General features: G+C 38.8%; 2 protein-coding genes across 2 annotated transcripts in view; both read left to right on the top strand.

Moving 5' to 3' along the window:
* Positions 1 to 16,249, top strand: part of dner (delta/notch-like EGF repeat containing) — a gene marked incomplete at its 5' end in the record, with an annotated part of 34,837 nt that extends 18,588 nt beyond the window's left edge. Inside the window, 7 exons of the mRNA XM_081372608.1 lie at positions 2,583 to 2,696; positions 7,025 to 7,255; positions 11,059 to 11,181; positions 11,295 to 11,408; positions 11,694 to 11,825; positions 13,481 to 13,727; positions 15,398 to 16,249. Of these exons, the coding sequence (XP_081228734.1) occupies positions 2,583 to 2,696; positions 7,025 to 7,255; positions 11,059 to 11,181; positions 11,295 to 11,408; positions 11,694 to 11,825; positions 13,481 to 13,727; positions 15,398 to 15,509 (1,073 nt within the window). The 3' untranslated portion in view covers positions 15,510 to 16,249. The remainder of the gene's footprint in view (positions 1 to 2,582; positions 2,697 to 7,024; positions 7,256 to 11,058; positions 11,182 to 11,294; positions 11,409 to 11,693; positions 11,826 to 13,480; positions 13,728 to 15,397) is intronic.
* A 4,968-nt stretch (positions 16,250 to 21,217) lies between these two features.
* The window catches only part of pid1 (phosphotyrosine interaction domain containing 1), a 30,197-nt gene continuing 26,099 nt past the window's right edge, over positions 21,218 to 25,315 (top strand). The window contains exon 1 of the mRNA XM_081371762.1: positions 21,218 to 21,511. Within this exon, the coding sequence (XP_081227888.1) occupies positions 21,482 to 21,511 (30 nt within the window). The 5' untranslated portion in view covers positions 21,218 to 21,481. The remainder of the gene's footprint in view (positions 21,512 to 25,315) is intronic.

The raw sequence follows: 25,315 nt of genomic DNA, 5'->3' as shown, positions 1-25,315 counted from the left end.
ATAAAAAAGGTAATTGCGACTTTTTATCTCACAATTCTGATTTCATCTCGCAATTCAAAAAAAAATTGAGTTAAAAAGTTGTTATAAATTGTGAGTTATAGTCCCCTAAAGGGACATGGTGGTGGAAAACATGAGATGGGAGGAAAAATAGTAAGCCAATGCTTTTGCGTTCCCCAGAGAAACTTTTGTGTTCCTTGTGAGTGAACGCAAAGTTTCTCGGCGGAACGCAAAACAAAAGCATTGACAAATAATTTTTCCTTCATCTCATTTTGTTTCCTTCACCATGTCCCTTTTGGGGCTCTGTAGTGTTGTGATAAATCTGAAAAAGATAAAAAAAGATTTATATAAAAGGTCATATTTTTGTGGAAACTGTGTTGCTTTTTAAATTTTTCTTTGATGAATAGAAAGTTCAAAAGAACCGCATTTAGTGTTATTAGTGTTGCTGTAAAATGCAATTTCCCTATTTAGTTATTCCTACAAAGACATTCAAAATATTAACATGAAATAGTTCTAAGCATTCGCACAACATGAATCTATCGAGAAGCAATGTCCTTATGAATTGTGAATGTGCCGTCTTGGATGTCTGTTAACATGTGCATAACGGATAATAATGGAGGTTAACCTTGAGCAGAGCGCATGATCTGAGCTGGAATGCTTTAAATGGAAAGATGGGGCAGGGGACGTAAATGAGAGATGAAGAACAAAACAAAGCGTGAGCAAGAGACATTGAAGGTCGGGATGATCAAATGCCTTTGATCACGGAAATTACGATTATTTTGATCCTGCATTTAAGTTATTTAAAGCCTTCCAGATGAAACAACTGTGCCTTTTTTAAGACATGTTGTCATGGACTTGCTGATTGCAAAACATGTCTATTAAGCTCTCGAGGAAGAACACAAGCACACAAACAAACACTGTTTACGGCTCTGACCATTTTAGTAAGAGGATTATTGAGAACACAGGAGGGCATAAATGATGTAAATTAGCTGTGTTGTAAGAAAAGCAAACAGCCTGCTTTGGCCGACTGAATCGTGCTGGTTTATAACTGAAAGCTTTGTTAAAGCTTTTTTTCCCAAAGTGTTTTTATGTGAAGGAAAGGAACAGATTGTGTTTTCTGTGAGCCATTTGTGTGGTTTTGTCTACATTATGAGGACCAAATGTCCCCAAAAGGATAGTAAAACCTGAAATCACCAACATCCCATTGAGGAAAACAGCTTAATAAACCATAAATAATGTCTTAATGAAAATGTAAAATGCTTTTGTGTGTGTGTGTGTGTGTGTGTGTGTGTGTGTGTGTGTGTGTGTGTGTGTGTGTGTGTGTGTGAGGGTTAGTTTTAGGGATAGAGATATCTTAAGCTCAGTAAAACAATAGAAGTCAATGGAAAGTTCTATTGTCTATGATGCATTAACATTGAATGACACATTGTTATTTCATGCACTGGTCAAATTTGAGATTTTGGGGTATTTGGATTTTCATCAAACTAGTGGGAAGAAAACATCCAATATATACTTTGCACTTCATCTATTTTACTTTAACCTGTAGATTTTAATTACAATACCCTGAAAAACATGATTAGTTGAATTTAATCAAAAAAATTATCGTAAGTGGTTGCACCCAATTGATTTTAGCTACATTTAAACAAATGCATAAGTTGAACTAAAATTGATTAAGTTCAACTTAATGCATTTGTTTAAATGTAGCTAAAATCAATTGTGTGCAACCACTTAGGATATTTTTTTTTATTAAATTCAACAAATCGTTTTTTTTTCAGTGTAGATACTGTATCTTTAAAGACTGTTTTCTCAAAAAGAAATGTATCCTGCATTGAGTCAGAACTTCAGTAGCACTTATATATACCAAACTTTACTGTTTTTATTCTTTATTCTATATATTACATCAGTTTTTACTGAAGGGTTTGTTCATATACAATTTGCCTGATTGTATACAAAATTGTATTACTAAAAACATAGTAAAAAAAAAATATGGCTGTTCACAGTATCTTCTGATTTATAAAATCCCCTCAGGGAAAACTGTTTACTTAAATATGTCCACAAAATGAAACAAGAATTTTGAACCAGGCTTTATCCAATGTTCAGATTTCTGCAAATTGAATATATGCAAGTTAGTGCATATTTAATTATATAATGCATAATTTGCCTTCAGAAAACGCGTAATACAATTTTTTTTTTTGCAGTTCTTAATGCAATTGATCAACCGGGAAAGTATGGTGATATCTATTAGTTAAATGTTTTACCCTATTCATAATTTCAGATGTGTTATGGCAAACTGAGATAGAGTAATAATACAATGTGTGTGTGGTTGGTCCTGCTGAACCATACATTGTGGGGACATTTTGGATGGTAATACAATGGTAATATTTTTTGGTCCCCATGAGAAAAAAACAGCTTTTAAATCATACTAAGATGATGTTTTTTGAAAATATAAAAATGCAGCAAGTTTTCTGTGATGAGTAGATTTAGTGCAAGGGAAGAGAAAACACTGTTTGTAAATCTTTATGTCTATGGAAAGCCCCTATAAAACACGGAAAAACCCATTGTGTGTGTGTGTGTGTGTGTTTTAGGTTTTGAAGGAGAACGCTGTCAGTCGTTGGTGGATCACTGTGTGTCGGGACCCTGCAGGAACGGGGCCACCTGCTCCAGCAGCCTCGAAGGCCCTCACTGCTATTGTGCTGAAGGTACTTATTAATAGCCTCCTCTCATGAAATCATGTCTGACACCATCAAATCTGTTGTGTGTTCTGCTTGGGTGTGTATGCGTGTGTTAAGCTCGAGTCGTCCTGATTCAAGCTCTATTTCTGTTCCTTCTCCTCTCGCTCTCTCAAAGTGTGTCAGAGAGCTGCTTATTTTAAACTCTCTTCTTTTTCTTCCAATTAATCGTGAAGCGCGGCACAGCTCCGCCCCCTCTCTCAGGAGGACACACACCGTTCCTTCAGCGATGGCTCTCTCTAACCAGGGCAGACTCTCAGTCAGCAGATACAACAGGGACACGACCACTCCTGCTTCCCGAAGAAGCACTAAAAACAGTTAGGGACGGAAATTTGCTAGCTCGTAGGCTGAAATATTAATCATGTGGTGTGAACTGGCACCGTAAGCCACCGTTTGAAACGCAAGGAACGCTGAAAGAATAAGGAAAGTGGCACTATTAGCACATTTTTAATTAGTGTAGTACAGCTCACGGTACGGCTTTTAATATTTCACCAGCCACGTGAGGCAGTTAATAGCTTTTTCTGCATCTCAGAGTTAAAACATCCATTCAAACTCTACAGGGCAATAGAAACGACCGCATGCTGCAACGAAAGGCATCTAACCTTTAGTATCTGTCATTACTTCCAATAGCAGCATTCAAAACAAGGAAAGGCACATGAGACTCAAAAATTAGATTTTATAATCATCTACATTTCCTTTATGATTTTATTTTTCAATGGATCACAACAGGATCATTTTTTTATTTTAAATCTTCACAAAGCAGTTTATCATACAACAACAGTTGTTAGTGTGTGTGCATTCACGAATTGCTAAAAACGCGCCATAAAAGTAGTCCAAATTACTCATGCACTATATGTTTCAAGCCATACAATGAATTCATGTTAGCCTGGTTAAAACCAGACCCTTCTCAGTTGAAACTGAGTATAGGGTCTGGGGAAGCTATGTATACAAATCATTTCCAAAGGAGCGTCACCAACTGACGTAGCTCAAATTCATCTGGGCGCAGTTGTATAGTCTTAAAACCAATCAGATCGATGAAGGGGATGACGTATGCTTCGAGTGTTGTTCTTTGCTCCGGTTTTAACGAAAACGGTAAGTTTAAATCGCTCAAAACAGACGCGATAATTGATTCGTTTATATACTGTCTATGATTCAAACGAGTGATGTTTCACGGCGGCAACCGGCGTCACATGTTGACGCTAAAGGGTGCCCTTTGCGTCGGATATTAAAGAAATTTCAAAAGCGTCAGTATTATGACGCCCTAGGATGAGAATGCGTTGCATGTAAATCCCTCCCCAAACGTTTCTGATTGGTGCCGCGATTTCAGCGGCACAGTAATGAGTTTGAATGGGCTCTTCTCCAGACTACCCTGAAGAGAGAATTAAAATTCGCCGGAAGTAGTCTGGGTTTTCCCAGGCTAAATTCATGTAAGAAACAGACTGAAATATAAGTCATTATTTGCTGAAAATCTTCCCTTTCGCTGAAGCTCTTTTTTCATGAGACGCCTGATAACAACAACATTTTCTCATGTTCAAACTGACATTATTCGTCAAAAGGCGTCTTGTTTGATTTGATCCTACATGTGCATTTGACTTCAGAAAAATGACATGGCGCACAAATCAGATGGTGCTGGTCCATAATTTCTCCTTTTGTGTTCCACAAAAAAAAAAAAAAAACCGCATATGTTAGGAATGACACAAATAATAATGAATAAATAATGCCAGCATTTTTATTTCTGGGTGAACTATTTCTCTAATACTGGCAGTGAAACACAATCATGTTGCCTCAGTCAGGCTGTGAGAGTTTCATTAAGATAATGCATGAAAGCTCCTCCGTAAGGGAAACTGTGGTGGGCGGATGAGCACTGAGCTCTATTGCTCTGTGTGTGTGATTGACTTTTATTGGGGGGATCATAGCAACCAAACTTGTAATCTGCTGGTGCGTGCATGTCACTGAAAGGAGACTACAAATGCACAAAAACACAAACATATACCAAACATACACTGTACATGTGTGTGTGTGTGTGTGTGTGTGTGTGTGTGTGTGTTTTAGAATGTGTGTAGAATTGAACATTAACCAAGATTAATAAATGCTGTAAAAGCATTGTTCATTGTTACTTCATGTTAACAAATGCTGACATTAGTTCTCTTTCAGCAGAACATGTTGAAGTGTGAACTATACATACTGTTCAAGATTCTGTTTCTGAATTTGATTATTCCTGAATATTGTTTGTTTCTGTTGTATCCCTTTATTTAGTATAATATTAATGGAACTTTAGTTTGGGTTCCAATTCTCACTATGAACTTGCTTATTAGCCTGAATATTATAGGATATTGGCTGTTTATTAGTACTTTTAAAAAGCACATATTAATGCCTTATTCAGCATGACCATATTCTACATCCTTAAGCCTACCCTATACTTAAACTTAACAACTACATTACTAACTATTAAGCAGTAATTAGGAGTTTATTGAGGCAAAAGTCGTAGTTAATAATTAGTTTATAGTGAGAATTGGACCCTAATTTAAAGTGTGACCAAACTTATTACTATACTAATTAGGGATGTCAATTTTCACAAATTCCCATGATCGATCGTCGTTTAAATTAACGATCAATTAATCGATTAATCGTTAGCCTTAATACTGCGATATGCGTCAACTGCAGTGGCATATGGCCAACAGCATGACAGGGTCTGCAAATGCTAATGTTCCTCACCAAATCGATTAGAATGGTTTTAAATAAAAGGGCTAGTAGGATTGTAAAATGTTTCGATGTGATTGATAATTAAATTAATTATTTAATAATCAAATATAACTACTAATACAACGCGTCACCAGCGCCGCCTCATGTGCGCTAGAATGTGTGACTGTTGTGGACGCGCTCTTCCTGGAACAACTGCACTTATTTATCTAAAAGAAACGCATCCTATATGAGATTAATCAGATATATTTAAAATAAACAATATTACAAATTATATCTGCACAAAATGACGCAAATTCATGCACAAGTGAACTTGAACTAAGTTACGTGCCATTGATTCATTCAGAACTACTCCTTTTGTGGACGCGCTCTTCCTGAAGCAACGCGACACGGCAACTAAACCCAAATAATTCACAATGTTTTATTACAATATTGTTCTCTTTATAATGTTATGTAATATTACAGTCCCAATAGTCACTATTAGTCGTGCACTGCCGTTTGAGCTGCGCGCGCTGAAGCTGACGCTTTACTACAGAGTTCTTTACCAAATGCATCCAATATGAGATAAATCAGATATAGATAGGCTAGGCATACACAAAATAAACAGTATTACAACTTACATTTGAACAAAACAAAAGGCTGCGAATGCACACGCAAACTTACATGATGATGAAGGTGTAAAATGGCCCCAAACATAAGCGCGCTCGCTTTACATGTTTCGCGGTTGAGCAGCACGCCGCGAACCCGCATGAAGACCTGCTTAATCGATGATCGATAAGTTCTATCGATTAAATGTATTATCGACAATTAATCGATCGTCGATTAATCGTTGACATCCCTAATACTAATGTACGTGAATGGATTGTACCAGGTTCAATACAAGTTAAGTTGCACAGAGATTTGCACAGAACATAATTAACTCATCTGTAAGTTTGAAAAAAGATCAGATTTCTATATGGAAGAAATGTGATTTAGCAAAAATAAACTAGATTTCCATTGTGAATGTGTTACGGTAAGCTCAATTATTGGTTGTTGTAACATTGTGAGGATTATTTTCTGTGGTAATCAGTCACATATGCTGAGTAAAGAGACATCCTTCAAGTACAGAACTCATGTAAACGTTTAAGATATATTGTTAACATAAAGTAGCAATGAACTGATTTTACACAATTTATTTAAAAATAAAAAAGTATTTAAAGCTCACACTGATCTGTCTTCACTTTTAAGTGCCACGCCCACATCTCAACATCCAATTAACAACTGATGCACAGAACCAAATCCCGCCCTACAAGTTTTTTTTCCCAATAATCCCTTACACTCGGATGTACGTCACAATATGGAAGAAAAGATCTGTCACTACTTCTGTTTCATCAATAAATAATTATTCGCAGCATCTGTCAAATAAGCCATTGTTCTCATGCGTTCTGCATCTTTAAATAGAAGATGGACTCTGGCATTCTTCATGACATTTTCTCTAGCTGTTTTAAGCTCGACGGCTACATGATTCGCCAATCGAATGGACTGTATCAGATTCAAACTGGTCTCTTTATGCATATTGCACGCTTTAGTCTCTTCCCCTTTCTCCTTCTCTTTGTTAGGGTATCAGGGCTCCACGTGTGAGCAGAAGATTGATCCCTGTGCTTCCGGGCCCTGCCATAATAATGGCAGCTGCTCCCCACAGGCCTCTGGTTCGGGCTACAGCTGCACCTGTCCTGCGGGCTTCACCGGACCCACCTGTGCCCAGCTGGTGGACTTCTGCGCCCTCAACCCATGCGCTCACGGCATCTGCCGCAGCGTCGGGACGAGTTATAGGTGCCTGTGTGTTCCAGGTGAGGATCTCGTCTGCTTCCGCTCATAGCTGAGTCTCTCCCTTCACTCCCTCCAGTTGTCATGGCAACTGCCTCCTGGTTATTGCGTGCTCAGACATCATTGTCTGTGAAGTGTGACTGCAGCATCTGTGCAGCCGGATCAGTCTATCCTCTGATATCACCCCGCTCTGATGAGAGGTGTCCGACGGGACCGCTGTGTTCTCCAGTGGGATTGCAAATAATGCTCAGTGGGATTGCGCTATGAAGACGACACTTCTTTCTGGAAACAACTGTCCTGCCCGGTGGGATTGCTGTGCTTTGCGCACTCATTCAAAACAAAATGGTCCTCAGCAAATTGAATTGGTAAATTATTTAATGGTGGCATTCAGGGCCTTTGAGACCGATTAGCGGTGTTTGCGAAGTAATGCACTAAAGTATACTTCAGTTTTTACACGTTCACTAGGATATGCGTACAGTAGGCTAGTCGACTTTAAAGGAACACTCCACCGTTTTTTCATATTAAACTATGTTATTCCCTTAACTAAGACGAGTTGATACATACCTCTCTCGTCTCAATGCGTGCATTCAATCGCTCTGGCGCGCGGCGACTCTTTGATAGCACTTAGCTTAGCCCAGTTCATTCATTAGGAGCCAAACAGAGATGAAGCTAGAAGCGACCAAACACCTCCACGTTTTCCCTATTTAAATACAGTTACACGAGTAGTTACAGTACACGACCAAGTATGGTGACACAAAATAAAACGTGCCGCTTTTCTAAGCGGGTCAAAAGGATAACTATAATGTATGGCGGAATAGCACTTGGGAACACTTCAACTCGGCGCAGTAATATCATCACTCCTGAAAAATCCTCTCCCCCTCTCCCTCTCACTTCTGTCATTAGATCCAACGTGACGTTTTACTGCGCCGAGTCGAAGTGCTCCCGAGTGCTATTCTGCCAACGTGGAGGTGTTTGGTCGCTTCTAACTTCATCTCTGTTTGGATCCTAATGAATGAACTGGGCTAAGCTAAGTGCTATCAAAGTGTCGCCGCGCGCCAGAGCGATTGAGTGCACGCACTGAGACGAGAGAGGTATGTATCAACTTGTCTTAGTTAAGGGAATAACATATTTTAATATGAAAAAACGGTGGAGTGTTCCTTTAATGCTCTGCCATGACGCTTTAAACTTCGTCGACTAGTCGCTGGTTTTGGCCCATAGTGGGCGCTAGGCAAGGCAAGTTTATTTATATAGCACATTTCATACACAATGGCAATTCAATGTGCTTTACATAGAAGAAATTAAAATAATAAAATGAAATAAGAATAATTAAAACAGTTTAGAAAAATAGAAAATAAAATACAGTACAGTACAAACAGTCGGATGAACATTGGCACAGTGCTCATTCATTAAATGCATAGCTAAACAGATGTGTTTTGAGTCTGGATTTGAAAGTGACTATTGTAGGACAGGATAAGCCATTTCCTGACACTCACGCTCCATTTACAACAGTTAAAATGACAAATAAATGCATACTCTGAGAGCTCTAGACATGTTTGATTATAACATCTGGATGCTCAAAATTGATCAGGAGAATGCACATTTTAAGCCGGGGACACACTTAACCACTGTAAGGCCAATTATGAATAATTTGATACTTACGACTGATCATGCCGAAACGCGCCGAGTCAGAGACAGTTGCGTTCAGTCGGTGTTTACAGTTGGAGTTTAAAATCTGCTTCAGTCGTTGGAAATAGTCTATAAGTGTGTGCATGTCAGTCTTAGGATGTTTCAGATAGTTGTTAAGTGTGTCCACGGCATTATAGTAAATCGGCGTGCTAAACGCACACACATAGCTCGCACTGTTCTGTGATTTATCAATAAAATAGCTTAGAAAAGAGCTAGCATACTTTTTCTTAGTAAATAAAACCCACAGCTTCACTATACTAATTGAAAGACGCTGTCAGTTACAATTAATTCACACACAATCACTCACTACTGCACTCATAAATGTAATCGTTACTGTGCTACTTTATCTGTGTCTGATTTAGAACGAGCAGAAATCTGTGAGAAATATAATGATTTTTATAAACGCGCGCACATGCGGCTTGATTTTTTTTTAGTGTGTTCACACGAGAGCAGCACTGGCCCAGACAGATTCATGGTCAAAAAAAGAAACAACCAACAACTAATAAAAATGCAGAAACAATATAGACTTGTGTTTCCGAGCGCTTACGTGTGGGGGTTTAGAGATAGGCTACTCGTGAGTCGCAACTCTAGTTTAAATGAGTACAAATACATTGTTATTGGTCATAACGTCTGGAGAGCAATAGCACAGACGTTGGTCGAGGATAAAACTTTCTAACGTGCAAGTGTGGAGCACCTGTGTTTGTGCACGCTATCAAACCTATGTCATTTTCATAATCAGCGTATTACGCATACGAGCTCAACGTGTTTTTTTCTAACCACACGCTCAGCTCCCACATGAGGCTTGACTAACTCATTTGCACTAATTCATTTGTGCACAAGGGTGTTGCAACACTAGTTGTTTCACAGTCAAACAAGAAGAATTGGAGAGGATGGAACAACAATAGATGCCTGTGTTGACAAGCACTGAAGGGGAATTAAGAGATATCCATAACTCTAGCTTAAACGAGTACAGAGTTTAAACTAGTGCTATTTTTGTGCTAATTAGTTGTTACACAAGGTGGAAACACTGGCCCAGCTCATTGTTTCATGGTCGAAAAAGAAATATAAGAGAGTGAACAACAATAACAACTGACTAACTGCCGCAGGCTGCAACAATAGACGTCCATGTCACCTGTTAAAAAAACATAATCATATATTGAAGAAGGGAGTAGAGCCATTTATAGAGACTACAAAAAAAAACACACACACACACACACACACACACATGGTGGTGTGTTCTTGTTAGCTACAATAAAAATAAATAAGCATCATTGCAACCACCCTTAAACCCCTAGCAACGGCATAGCCACTCAAAACTAGTGTGTAGTGTGTTGTGTGTGTGTTGTGTGTGGGTGTGTGTGCGTGGGTGGGAGGGAGAAGGGATAAAAGGAGAAAAGCCAAATGATGCCCAGAAAATAATGCCATGAAATGCTTCTGTACTTTTTGTGCCTGACATTTTATTGTGCTGTTACTTCACAGTTAAACATTTTTAGATATAAATATTACAAAAAATATATATAAAAGAAGATTTACAAGGATATATATATATATATATATATATATATATATATATATATATATATATATATATATATATATATATATACACACACACACACAACAATTCTCATAGTCATCTGTGTCATCAGTTTGCTCCTGCTCACATTCTGTAAACCCCTTCAAAACGAAACACTGCTCTCTAGTGTACAAAATGCAGGAATATTCAAGGTGAAGTACAGCTTAAAGGGTTATTTCACCCAAACCTGAAAATGTTGTCATTAATTACTCACTCCCATGTTGTTCCAAACCTGTAAGACTTTCGTTCAACTTCAGAACTCAAATGAAGATCTTTTTGATGAAGTCTGAGAGCTTTCTGTCCCTCCATTGACAGCTATGCAACTACCACTTTCACGCTTCAAAACGTTCATAAAGAGATCGTAAAGCCAATCCATATAAATTTAGTCAAAAAAATTTGAAGAGACACAATCACAATGAAAAGATTGAATTTAGGATTTCATTTAAATATTTATTTTTTCACTTTTTGGGTTGAACTATCCCTTAAAGCTCTATCTACCCCATCTATGACATGCTGTTGATCGCCACAGATCATAATTTATTATTTCTTTGTCTTTCCTCTTAGGTTATCACGGTCTGTACTGTGAGGAGGAGTATAATGAATGCTTGTCTGCTCCGTGTCAGAACTACGCCACATGCAGAGACCTGATCAATGCCTACGAGTGCATCTGCGCCCCACAGTTCACAGGTGCGTTCTCTTCCCTAGCAGGACTGTGCCCACATTTCATGTACATTTAATCCATCTGGGCCTAAAAAGAAATGACATCATTAACAGGATTGATGTGATGTGGGTTATTTCAGGTAAGCACTGTGAGATATATAGAGACCCCTGTCTGAAGCTCAGGTGCCAGAATGGAGGACATTGTGAAAGTGGAGGGAGAAATGCATCCTGTGTGTGTCCACCAGGATATATGGGTAAATATTAGTGTTTGTTTATGTTTTTATGATAGTGAGTGTCTTCAGCTGTGTTACCATACTACTTATACTAATTCTGCAGTATGTAACATGCATATTGTATAAAGCATGCTAATTTTCTGTATGCATGAAATACCCAGATAACATAAGTTGTGTCCCAAATGACAAGTGTCAAACATTTCACACATTTCATAATAGTGCATAATCACGCACATTGGGATGCAACTATAGCCATTGTGTTTTTTCAAGGGACTGCTGATAGTTGGGCTTTTAATCACTTTGCAGGTGAGAACTGTGAGGTTGACGTCAACGAGTGTGAGAGTAACCCATGTCATCATGGCGGCACCTGCATCGACCAATCAAATGGCTACACCTGTCACTGTCCTCCTGGCTGGGTCGGTGGAAGCTGTGAGATCCGTGAGTTTATGCTGACCTTCTGGCTACACTACACTTCCCACTACAACAGCTCTCACAATTATGGCGAGGATAGAAATGTGGAGGGGATGATGAAGAATTGCCTCCAGATAGGATTTTATTTACAACCAAAACACATATAAATAAAATGGTTCCCATTTTATATTGTGTCTTTAGCGACCCTTAACCGTATCTCACCTCAATAGCAATTTGCAACAGTACACTTTATTTTAGTGTCCCTGTTACACTTCTTACATGTACTTACTATAGTTATAATCAGGGCTTGACATCTTGACTTTTGTGCTCACGAGCCACTGTGGCTAGTGGTTTTCTAAAGTTACTAGCATTTTCACTGGCCACTTTTTCTTACATCGATACCATGGGGAAAAACTGCCATATAGATATTTTTAATATTATTTCATATTTTGTCATCAGGTATATTAGGCTGCTGTCACTTTAAGACCTGACGCACAGATCCATTGCACTGTTACACATGCGTTTCCTTTCTCAACTGTTTACGTTCACTTAGTTAAAACATATCTGACTGCTGATGTGAATACTTGCCAAAACCGGCATTTTGACATTATTTTCTGTGTATTTGACTGTTTAAGCGCAAAAAGCAGTGAAAATAACTCACTCATAAAGTCTCAAAAGAACGACTTCATGTGTGTGCACTTTGGGTGTGAAGCGTTTCAGATATTTCAGTATCAATATGTATCGAAAAATCTATAATATCTTTGACGACACTTTTTTCGCGATATTTTTTAAAAGACTACAATTGAAAAATGTAAATATTATATAGCCTATAAAATTCAATGTTAATGTCAAGCCCTGGTTATAACAGTAAATCATGCATGATTACAATCAACTAATCCTAATCCTAACCCTATAGTAAGTACATGTTGTTAATTAATATTACTCAGTATTTGTATAATTATACTGAAACAAGGACAGCTTTAAAATAAAATGTAACTGCACATTCTACCTAGCACTATGTTCTACCTAAAATAGTTAAAACGCCTTATATAAAGTGTGACCTTAAAAAGTGACCATGGAGGTAGTGACTTAAAGGGACATGGTGTGCTCTGCAGTTCAGTCATTTCTCCTTCACGACGTAGGCCTCAAGGACACATTATGTATGCAGGGGTAGAGAGCGGTTCCCTGAGGAGTGACGTGCAACTGCCTTTTATGGCAGCTGTGACTAGGCACCATTAGCTTCTGTGAGCCTCGTCACGCTCTGCCAGCGAGAGACGGGACGACTGTGACGTGTGGAGAGGGGGAGCCACACGACTCGCTCCCCATTCAGAGATTTTCATGAATACCCCAGCGTCTTCATGGCTGTGCGGATGTCCTTGCTAGCTGACACTTGTCTGTGCTTGTTATATATAGAATGGTTTTGTGACTAGCATTTTGTGGTTAAATACTATCCATGGTTTTGTGACTAGCAAACTAGCAAACTAGCATTTTGTCAGCTACACAGAAATGAATGAATAAACTAGATTTTTTAACAAAGTGTGAGTGGTCCTTGCACACATCACCATGCTAGGATGGTGTCCTGGATGGTAACCACGAAGCATTGAGTTTTTCAAAGGAAATCACATTTTCTTTTCTCTTTTTGATCATTATTGTCATTTTCCCCCTCGCATTCTCTCTCTCAGATCTGCAGTGGAAGATGGCTCAGCCTGTGGACTCACTGACCAACATGCCTCGTCACTCTCTGTACATCATTATCGGAGCTCTGTGCGTCGCTTTTGTCTTGATGCTCATCATCCTGATCGTTGGCATCTGTCGCATCAGCCGTATTGAATACCAGGGCTCGTCCCGTCACGCCTACCAGGAGTTTTACAACTGCCGCAGTATTGACAGCGATTTCAGCAACGCTATCGCCTCCATTCGCCATGCAAGGTAAACCATTATACCATTATATATATGTATAGATACATACACACACACACACACACACACACACACACACTCACCAGCCACTTATTAAGTACACCTTGCAAGTACCAGGTTAGCTCCAACCCTGAAAAAAACTCACCTCCCTGTAGCCTTAGTGATCCTGAAGACATTTATTTGCTTGTTCAGGTGTGTTTGATTAGGGTTGGAACTAAACTCTCAACCCGTTCTCATTCCCAGGGCGTCATATAGTTACGCTTTTGTCACGTCCGTTGGGATCTACTACCAATGCACATGGCACCCTTTAGCTTCAATATGAGACGCACAGAGCTTTACACTAACTTCAGCGTAAACCCATCCGCGGTACTATAGGACGCCCAGGGCAACTTCGTCAGTCATCAACTCATTCCAATATAAACCGGATGATGGATAATGATATCCTTAATAAAAAATGTGCTTGATAATTCTATAAAACATTATGATAATGTTATGGACATTTTTTTTTATTATTTACCTTTTGATGCAGAGAAATAAAGGAATTTGTTCACAGTTTTCGACAGATGCATGCAATTTTAATGTATTTTGTTTGAATATCCTCAACATTTTATAACTTAACACAAAAGTGTGCTTAATAATTCAACAATGCAATAGGATAATATAATAGGTTTTTTTTCGATCATAAGCTCTGTGTGTCTCATATTGATGCTAAAGGTTGCCATGTGCATTGGAAGTAGACACCGATGGACATGACAAAAGCGTAAGTATATGATGCCCTCGGAATGAGAACGGGTTGAAACTCTGCAGGACAGCGGCCATCCAGAACAGACGTTCCCCATCCCTGCCTTAGAATATGGGGACACTGTGGTCATAAAGGGATGGACATGGTCAGCAACAATACTCAGGTGTGCCGTGGCGTTTAAACGATGCTCAATTGGTACTAAAGGCCCAAAGTGTGCCAAGAAAATATCCTCCACACTATTACCCCACCAGCGGCCTGAACCGTTGAGACAAGGCAGGATGGATCCATGATTTAATGCTGTTTACGCCAAATTCTGACCCTTCATCTGAAGGTTGCAGCAGAAACGAGACTCATCAGACCAGGAAACTTTTTTCAAATCTTCTATTGTCCCAATTTTGGTAAGTCCGTGTGAATTGTAGCCTCAGTTTGCTGTTCTGACAGGAGTGATACTGGTGTGTCTTCTGCTGTTGTATCTGCTTCAAAGTGGAGGCGTTGTGCTATCAGCTCGAACTAGTCTGGCCATTGATTCTCCTCTGACCTCTGGCATCAACAAGGCATTTTCCTCCACAGAACTGCCGCTCACTGACCATTTTCTGTAAATCCTAGAGATTGTGCGTGAAAATCCCAGTAGATCAGCAGTTTCTGATATACTCAGACCAGCCCGTCTGGCCCCAACAATCGTGCCAAGTTCAAAGTCACTTAAATCACCTTTCTTCCCCATTCTGATGCTGAGTATGAACTTCAGCAGATCATCTTGACCATGTCTACACGCCTAAATGCACCATGTGACAGTTGAATAGCTGTACCTATAGTGGCCAGTGAGTGTGTGTACACTGTATACAGAAGCAGATATTTCAAAGAATGTTAATGCTGCTTCTTCCCATACATAGAACCTAATGCATGAGAAAATGAGACTGTTCCTTTGTGTGAATTACAGGTTTGGGAAGAAATCTAGACCAGCAATGTATGATGCGACTCCCATCAGTTATGAAGATTACAGCCCTGATGACAAGCCTCTAGTTGCACTCATTAAAACTAAAGATTTGTGAAGCAATACATCTGCACACACACACTCACACACACACACACACACACACACACACACACACCCTGCATACACACAGTCACTGTTCCAGCCTTTAAAATGAGCCAATCCGATCAGTATTTATTCCCAGAGAACAGGTTTAAGCAATGAAAAAAAAAAACACTTTTGAAATTGATATATTTTACCATTGTAAACCATGAAGCTTTTAATTCATATCAGGCACAAGGGGTGCTGCACAGGATTAGTTTAAGGCAAGAGTCCCGGACAGATGTGCTTTGTTTGCAGACGCAAATATTTTGTGGAATATGAGTATAAATTAATAACGAGCTGCACTGAAAAAGTGTGTGAGGGGGGGTGTTTAACCGAATCCTCCCACCCTCGAGACTCTGATTACCAATATGATAGCAGCACTCCAAGCAAAAGCTGTAGAATTAGGAGTAATAGAGCTCATAGTACAGTTATACTGTAACTTTATACAGAAGAATTAAAAGATAAGACAATGTAGGTTGCCTTACTGGTGCATGGATAGGATCAATGGTTTGGCATTACTCTGTAACCTTATGTACATTGTTGTTTGCTGTTTATTTCTTCTTGTTCATTGTGGTCTCTTTTGTGTCATAAACTTGGTGTTAGCAAGGTCTTACGACACCACTGTCCATGTGAAGGCAGCACAACACAGTGCTTTTAAAAGTAATGTCTGATGGTGTCGTATCACTGAGTAAGTAATAAACTAGGACTCCTGTTTATAATGCGTAACTTAAAGACATCTCTGTTCCAGTACATCTGCAAAGCTCCTTAAAGTGTGGTCACATTTACCGCTGCTCTGCGAAATTTCACGGCCGAAATCCAGTCATTTAAATAGGAATTCATGCAGTCGGGAGTTTCACTCTTTTGACTTTAAGCAACCACCCAGAACATCCTAGCAAACAGTGATTCGCATGGGAGTTCCACGTGAGGGAGAAAAAGTTCCCTACACAGATTTCGCTTGTGTTCAGGCTGGCCACACGAATTCGAACAGAAAGATGCTTGGTTTGAAAGAGACATTGAGACATACATCGCCACAATATTAGCAATGGACCTTTTTTGCCCGCGGAAATCTCACCGAAATTTCGCTAATGTGACCACAAATTAAAGTCAAACTTAAAAGAAATGGAAAACACTTGAAAACCAATGAGTCCTTTTACACGTACTGTACAGTAAAACGCTAATAGCTATCAAGAATTTGCTCATAAAGAAACTGACAACACAAGAAAACAGGAGTTTACACATTTGGTGTTGACGTCAAAATGTAAGTAGACATGCAGATATTGAGTTATCCGCCAAAACACCATTAAATCCGAGTAATGGGCAACAATTGAAGTGTGTCAGTTGGTTTTTGACCATAAAAGATCACAGTTTATGACATTTGCATGGTCTGGACATGTCACCAAGTTAAACATGTGGTATGTTCCTGGATCGACATCTTTGTTGATCCTGGAACAACTTTCCAATCAACCAATCAGATTTGAGGGACAAGTTTACAGTTTATGTCAAGTTTAGGCTTTAGGGAAAAGTTATAGGTAGGGATAGGGTAAGGACTAAATTTTGGGACAGGAATGTTATTCCAGGATCAACAAAATATGTTGATCCAGGAACATGTCTTACTTGGCAAAACCACGGTGACCTGTCAGGTTGATAAGCATAATCAGCGAGGGCATGGAAAAATCGAGAGCTGAAAATGCTCCCTGCGTAATGGAAGTTTTAGAGAAAATGAAGTGCACTGAGAATTCGTAGGAAACTTTTAAACCGTACAGAACGTTTATTGGCATAAAACCGTACTTAAAAATAGCCACCAAGAATAAGATTACCTTCCTCATTAGTATCTGCTGAGACATTAGTGAGCTCATGGTAAGAGTACTGGAACAAGAGAAGTGTCTCTGCCAGGTCCTGGAGTCTGGTTAAGACCAGCATATTTCTGCCACGCGCTTCTGGTGTTCCTGCAACGGGTGATAGGATGTTTTCATTCTTTCCATTACCCATCGCTCTTGCTCTCTTATCTTCCATATCTGCTCCTAATTATACTCATTGTACTCCTATGGTTATCCTCTTGCTTAGTATAGACGGGTAGAAGTTGCCCTCTGTAACTGATCTGAGACTAGTTTTGATGCCTTTTGATGGCTGAATTAAAAGAATAGTTTGACTAAAATGAAGTTTTGTTCCATTCTGGCATTTTCTTTATCTGTGGAACACAAAAGGAATGTTCAAGCTGCTCTTTTCCATGCAATGAAAGTTCTGGAAAAACATGATAACAGTCATTATGATGCACAATATTCAAGGCCGTATGATAAGCAGACTGTTTAACAAAAAATCTGACGTAGCTTTCAAATCTCATGCATGATTGTAAGTATTAAAACATCGCGCCTCAAGAAACATTTTGCCAAGTTTGGTTTGATGTGATGATGACAGGTTTCTTACGACTAATCTCATTGAATGTTTTAAATCGAACGAAAGGCTGAATGAGATTGGGAGCTATAGTGGATTTTCCAAATAACCTGTTTTAGTGTCCTACGGAAGATGAGCATCATTAGGGAGATTTATCTTTAGGTGAATGTACACTGGTGTTACAAACTGGACTAGGATCAGTACTAAAGGGGAGCTTCTTACCCAAGCACAGTTTTTGTTAGTAAAAGATAACACCCATTTGGTTATATATGTGGAATGATGTATTAATAAAAGTTCAAGTGAAAGCCTAAAGCTTGTTTTAATGGTTGAATGTTTAACTTATAATTACAGTAAATGAGATTCGATATACCTTAAAACTACACATCTTGAAGGATGCTACTTGTAATGGAATCTGAATTACTCACTGTGCTATGTAAGTGACTGGTATGTTGAAGATATTTAATTGTAGATAAGGGAGCACTGTGTAACTTCATATCACAGGGAACAAGACGTTTTGGAAGAGACCACACATATCAAAAGTGCTTTCTTTAAACCAAAGAACAGATGGTAAGTTTCACACACACACAAACACGTTATCTCTCCAAACAGTCTAAACTCATAAGCACTTTCTGCATAGAGCACAATGAAACTTGACATTTGTAAAATCATTCAGTGTTGCAATCATGTCTCAAGATGAGAAACACACACACACACTCACACTCTGATGCAGACGAGAGGATGTGTTTTCCACAGCTGGAATGCCTTTGACTCTCTGCATGGAATGTCCCCCAGCTGGCCGTGCCCTTATATGGAGTTCAAACGATGTCCTCAACCCTTCACTGACCTTGTGTGGGCTCCAGATGTTCTGAAAGTAAACATCTGTAAGAATGGTGCACGACGATGGCGCTCTGGCCACTCAGAAGTCACTCGCTGCAGGGAAGAAAACACACTTTTGATGGCTTTGACCTCGGAGAAAGACTAAGGTCCCCTTTGACCCCTTCAAGTGTTTATTTGACCCCTCTGTTAGCTCTTTTCTATGTGGATGACTACTAGAAGCAGTTTCTGGTTCAGAACAGAGATGAATGCCTTTGTTGAGCTACATAGAGTATAGAAAATATTGCACCCAGTAATGTACATTAATGCATGTTAACTTATTGCATTAACAGAAAAATAAACACACATGAAAGGATGCAGAGTAAAACAAAGTATTACCACTAAATAAGAAAAGTTCTTTTGAAAAAAAAAAAAAAAGTATTCACATTGTAATTTTTTGACTGTGGAATAAATTATGCATGGGTAAAAATCTGTGTGTAAATAAAGGATTTGTACAGTGACATGCTTCTGCATCTAAACTTAGCCTATATATAATCTCCAAGACCAAAATCTAACTTGCACTTTTAAATATTCTCTCTGCCTCCCAAATGTGTGGGCTACTGTGGGTGTGAAGCAGATATGGTGGTTTAACTGCTTGTAAATCCAAGAAAATCCCAATTTAACACACAGTTTATAGACAGGTAGGGTCAATCTCTGACCTGTGACATCATGAGGGTTTCAGAAGGTCTGATTTCACCACACCGCTTCTCTTTGAGTCACTGAATCACACCCCTTCATTCAGTCGACATCTGGTTTGAAAACTTATACCTTGTAATAAATTTCAGTTAAAACAAATCATAAAATCATAAATTAAACTTTTCATGTTGGTGAGGTGAGACTGGGACTAGTTGTAAGGGTCATAAATGCTTGACTTTAATATTAATATATTTGACAACATTAGTACAATATTTTGGCCTTTTCCATTGTTATGAATTGAATCTCATAATTGTTTGAATCTTAGGCTATAGTTTGGCTGAGAACTAAATGCCAACTTTACAAATAAAAGCAATAGGCCATGTATTTTTTTTACATATTTCATATCACAAAGCTATTCTTCTTAAATCATCGTTCAGGGGCGTTGCTATACCCTACTGATAAATATTAGCCTGATAAATCCTTGTGTGACAATGGAGATAACCAATGCCTACCAACCGGATAATATTTTAACAATAAAAGTAATATGTGTTTTATGTTTAGAATCAGAACTAGCGATGCCACATTTGTGAATGAATCACTATTTTGACTATTTTTGAAGCGGTTAAGCAAAAAGGTCTGAAGTTGAAAAAATAACTCTGATATGAGGTGGATATTTATCTATAATCCACTGTAGGAAACAAAACTTGCAAATGTCTTATATCATTTGTCAACAACAAACCAGCTCTTAATTGGCAATGTTTTCTTTTCACTTTTGGGGAGTTTGTGTAAGGTTTTAGTTGTTTAAGATAAAATGAAACTGGAGAACTGTTTCACTTCCTGTAAAATGTAACATCCTTGATCCTCCAATAAAAAGATTTAGAAAAAAAAAAATACGGACATGCTTTGATGAAATGCTAGAAATGCTCCTTGTGATAACTTTTGTAGACTGAAATGAAAAGACGGCATTAAACGGAAATTGGGATAGTCTTTTGTACTCTATTGTGACTATATCTCAGTAAAACGGCTTCTCGCACAATAAAAATTGTTAGGCGGGACTTGATTTGTCCATCGCAACTGATTGGATCGTTGTGGTTAGCTATTGGTGGATCTCATGTGAGTGACAGGCTGTCCCGCCCTCGCGCCGGTAAACACGTCATCATCGGAGAAGAGAAGAGAAGAGAAGAGAAGAGAAGAGAAGAGAAGAGAAGAGAAGAGAAGAGAAGAGAAGTTGCTGCAAGAGGGAGGGGAAGTTATTTTGATTAAAAATTACGAGGGCACATGAATTAAAAATATATATATATATATGTGCATTGCTATTTTTTTTAAATAAGTAGCCTAGTGCAATATTCCTTAAAGTCCCCGTGAACCGGAAGTTGCAAACGACTTTTCTCCAGTGTTATGACGTATTTCCCAGTGAAACGGAATATTGAACAGAGGGCAGGGTTTTACTCTAGCGCTCCTCCTCTCCATCTCTGCTCATAGCAGACTAACGGTTTGAGGGGAGTGGTTACGCGTTGCCCAAACCAATTCCTCAAACCTACGTCATCAGAGAAGGTCCTCCAATGCAGAGGGGAGGGGCATTTTCAGATTTTGATTAAAGATTACCATGGTAAAAATTTTTTTTTTTTAAATATTTTCTTGCACGGATTAATTGTTCACCACAAGACTAGTAATATGCGCTAACAAAGTAAATAGGGTCAATTTTGATTTCATGGGGACTTTAAAAAAATATCAAGTTTGATTTCATGGTGACTTTAACGCCCTCTGCCGGTCACAGTCTGAGAACAACAGCAGTCGCTAGAGGGGGCGGAGGACACAGAGGAACAGAGAAAAAGGGGGAGAGAAAGAAAGAAAGAAAAGAGCCTGTGCGTGTTTTCGCAGGCGGAGTTTCCTTCTTGTGCACCGTTGGAATTCACTGTATCTGTATTTCTTTCCTCGGGATAGCTGGAGGAGACAGAAGGAGTGAGAAAGCGCCGCCAGCGAGCAGATGTTATAGCTGGACTATCCGTGTTTCCAGCCTGACAATCGAGCGTATCATCTACGAAAATGTGGCAGCCCGCGTCGGAACGACTGCAGGTAAGACTGGACGTCTCATTACTGTAAGAAACGCTTTTGATATCGGTCGTTCATTTTGGAGCCACGACGGGCAGGCCAACCAATGGGCACACGAGCTTCTCATCCAGCAAACCTCATCCAGCCTCCATTAATCAGATAAAATGTTACACTGGCGCTGTGTGGCTCTTCAACTTTTCCTCTGAAGCTCAGAGGTTCTGGACTGCTGCTGGGAGCCTGGTCACAAAACTGAGTTTTAACAGTTCTTTCTGAACCATATCATGCCGTTCCAGACCCAAGGCCATTTCATACCAATTGGTGAGTGTGTTTGCAGTCTGTGAAATGGCTTTGTTGTGCTGGAACTCGCTGTACTTCTGAGATTCCTCAGGATGCGTTCACACAGGACTCGTTCTTCCGGTGCGTTTGCTCGTTTTTAAACACCAGGGGCCCCGTGATCATGGAAGACCACCAGGGGCCAGTTGCATAAACACAGCCACTATGTGAATACTGTGTGTGACCAACTAATCTGTCTAACTTTTGGGATTCAAATTAGACCGATCTATCTTTTTATGTAATGGACTTAAAAAAAAAACAGTCTTAAAGAAAAGAATTGATGAGTTGCTTGTAATACTTTATGTAACTGGTCACTGGAGTTTTAAAATTGTGATTTTCCAGGCCTGGAGATGTAGAAATTATTAAAATGTGTTAAAGTCATGGAAAGTCCAGACAATTACATTTTCCCTGCTGAAAAGACAAAGCTGGTTTGTTGGTTTAAGCTGGTCTTCCATCCTGGGTGTTTCAAGCTGGTGTTCTGCTGGTCTTCCAGCCTAAAGTTCCTTTAACCCCTATAAAACCAGCAAATCAGCTTAAAGGGATAGTTCTCCCCAAAATGAATATTCTGTCATCATTCACTCACCCTAAACTTTTTCCAAACCTGTATGAATTTCTTTCTAGCTGAACGCAAAAGAAGGAATGAACAGTTGATGGGCCCCATTGACTTTTATGGTATTGTTTTTTTCATACGATGGAAGTCAATGGGGCCCATCAACTGTTTGGTTACCCATATTCTTCTAAATATATTCTATTGTGTTCAGTAGAAGAAGGAAATTCATACAGTTTTGGAACAACTTGAGGGTGAGTAAATTACAGAATTTGCATTTTTGGGTGAACCATCCCTTTAAGGCCCATTCACACTAAGAACAATATCTATATTAGCATCCACACCAACACACGATATCATTTTATGTATTATAAGCACGCTCTGCAGTTACTTCGTCTGCCGCTTTAAATACTTGAGCTCTTTAAAGCAGGATGGATTCTGATTGGCTGTCAATGTTTTTATCGTTCGAAAAAATCATTGCATAAGTGATTCCAATGATATTGTTCCTCTGTGCTGTTATCTTTTTAGTTGTGGTGTTGAGCACTCTGCTATTCTTTGAAATTTCAAATAATCTTTAAAACTAAATCTTTACCTATATCTTCCTTGATGTGAACAGGCCTTTAGTCTGTTTTAAGCCTTTTTTCCAGTTTAAGATGTGTGCTGTGTTGAAACATGGTAGCTGGTTTCTAGCTGGTCCACACTGGTCATTAACTGGTCTTTAGCTCAGCAACAAACTAGTTGCCAGCTGGTGTTACCAGCTCAAAGTGTTTAAGATGGTCTTTGAAGCATGGGAGCTGGTCAGCCTGCTAATGACCAGCTTGAACTAAGCTAATAACCATGGACCAGCGAGAAACCTACCATTTTCCAGAACACAGCTACAGGCTTAAACTAAATATTCTTCCATGGGTTAATCCTTATCCACTAATCAAAAACGACTTTAAACTCCATGGAAAAGTCATGGAAATTGGTATAAAAGGTGTGGGAATCGTAAAGTAGGCGTGAGATGGACTTTGGTTATCGTTTAACATTGTACGACGATTAGCGCAGGTTTTTAAGTCGGCGTGTCAAGTAAAAGAGTTCAAGATGCAGAACCATTCCATCTAGCTGTTTCAGATCCGGGTTTATGCATGCAGCACATCTGGTGACAAGCTGTGCGTCTTGGTTTTTTTGCAGTGTAGGCGGGCAGGTGAGCGACACTGGCATCCAGTTCTTGTGCATAATATTTAGCCACATTTCTCCAAGCATTCGGGTTCATCCAGTTAGAAGTCCAGCAGTTACCTGTAAATCTCCTTTAAATAAAAAAGAAAAGTTCATGTCAAGTATTTGTATCTCCTGGGGTGCTGGGCTTCACGTCTCCACTGTTTGTAATATTATCCAGATGTGGAGCGGGACAGACTATGCCAGATGAACTTGCACAATCTTTCCTCACGGAGTTTGGCATGGCGACACTGATTAAATACCATAGTAAACTCTTTTGAATCTACAAAACTTGCTGTTATACGTGGCAAAATTGTTGTATTGAACCACTATAAACGATTTAAAACCATCTAACGACATCAAGTTTTTATTAATCTACCACAGTGCTGTGCAAAGGGGGTTCAAGATTAAAAAGTTTTCCTTCCTGAACCAATCAAGTAGATTATATCTGTATTTAATAAGCTTAGGCTAAATTTGTTAGTCAGAATGGTTGTTGGTTATAAACAATATCATTTAATGTGGTATTTCACTGACTTTTCACATGATTTAAACCAGCCTGTTCCTTATTAGACCACAGTCCATGACCTAAATCCATTCAAGTCCCTGTTTTGAGTTAATCTCTGTTAAAACTTCAAACATGTCGAGTATTTCAAGGAATATGCTCACTGCTGTCAGTGGACACCATTATCGTCATAAATAAATCGCATACAAGGGGCCGTTTCTAATGCTTTCATACTGTACAGTTGAAAGGGTCAGGCTATGTTCATGTACTTCAAATTAAAGAGATCATGACAATTTTTTTTTGTTAATGATTAAAATATGTTCCTTGAGGTTCACTTATAATGTTTGTTTGTTTTTGCACAAAAAAACAAATGTGGAAAAATGATAATTTTTTAACCCTCATTCTCTGTCTGAAATGATCAGTTTTTTAAGGGGCGGTTCCTTTAAGGTTTGTCAGTAAAAGGCCACTGTTATGATTGGCTAACGTCATTGCATAGGAAACAGTATCAACAGTAGTGGTCAACCGGTACTGTTTTTTTGATGGCCGATTTCGATATCTATATATATTTATTTAATAAATTATAAATAAATTACAAAACAAATCCTTAACATAAACATGCTTATACTTTAGATGGCAACTTCTTGAATCTACAATCCTATTACAGTATTTTTTACAAATAAAGTAATTGTTTAAAAATATATGAATATGTGAATAAAAAGGAAGTAAACACTGTAACAGGGCACTCAGTAATCTGGTAATTTCGTGCGCACTGGTAATCATCATATTTTTTCAATTAAAGACAATGTAATGCTAATTTTACATACAGCACACAGTGAAAACGATATGAATATGACACAGTGGATATAGCAACTGGATATAGCACAGCATATTTTAAATGAAGGATTTAAAGTTTTTAGATCGCATCTCCTGTGAAGCTGATCTTCTGTTCGCATTCACTCACTTCGCGCGGACCGACCGTCACTCGCAGTCACACGTTTATGCAGGCTACAAATGCACACTTCACAAAATATCACAGCTGGATTCGATTAAATCTGTAAGGTTTGTGAAATTAAATGTTTATTAGATATTCAGAGATTTGTTTAAATGTAGATGCGCATTTGCTTAATGTTGACGGTAAATGATAAAGTATTTTATCCTGATTGTTTGCCTTTTCTGTTACAAATAATACAAAAGCAATGCTTTACTTTTTCACATACCATTTACTTTTTTTGTTTACCAAGTATTCGAA

This window comes from Scardinius erythrophthalmus, assembly GCF_964197995.2.
Source record: "Scardinius erythrophthalmus genome assembly, chromosome: 8".
NCBI lineage: Eukaryota > Metazoa > Chordata > Actinopteri > Cypriniformes > Leuciscidae > Scardinius > Scardinius erythrophthalmus.
The sequence above is the reverse complement of the archived record's forward strand: the minus strand, read 5'-3'. Positions and strand labels throughout refer to the sequence as shown.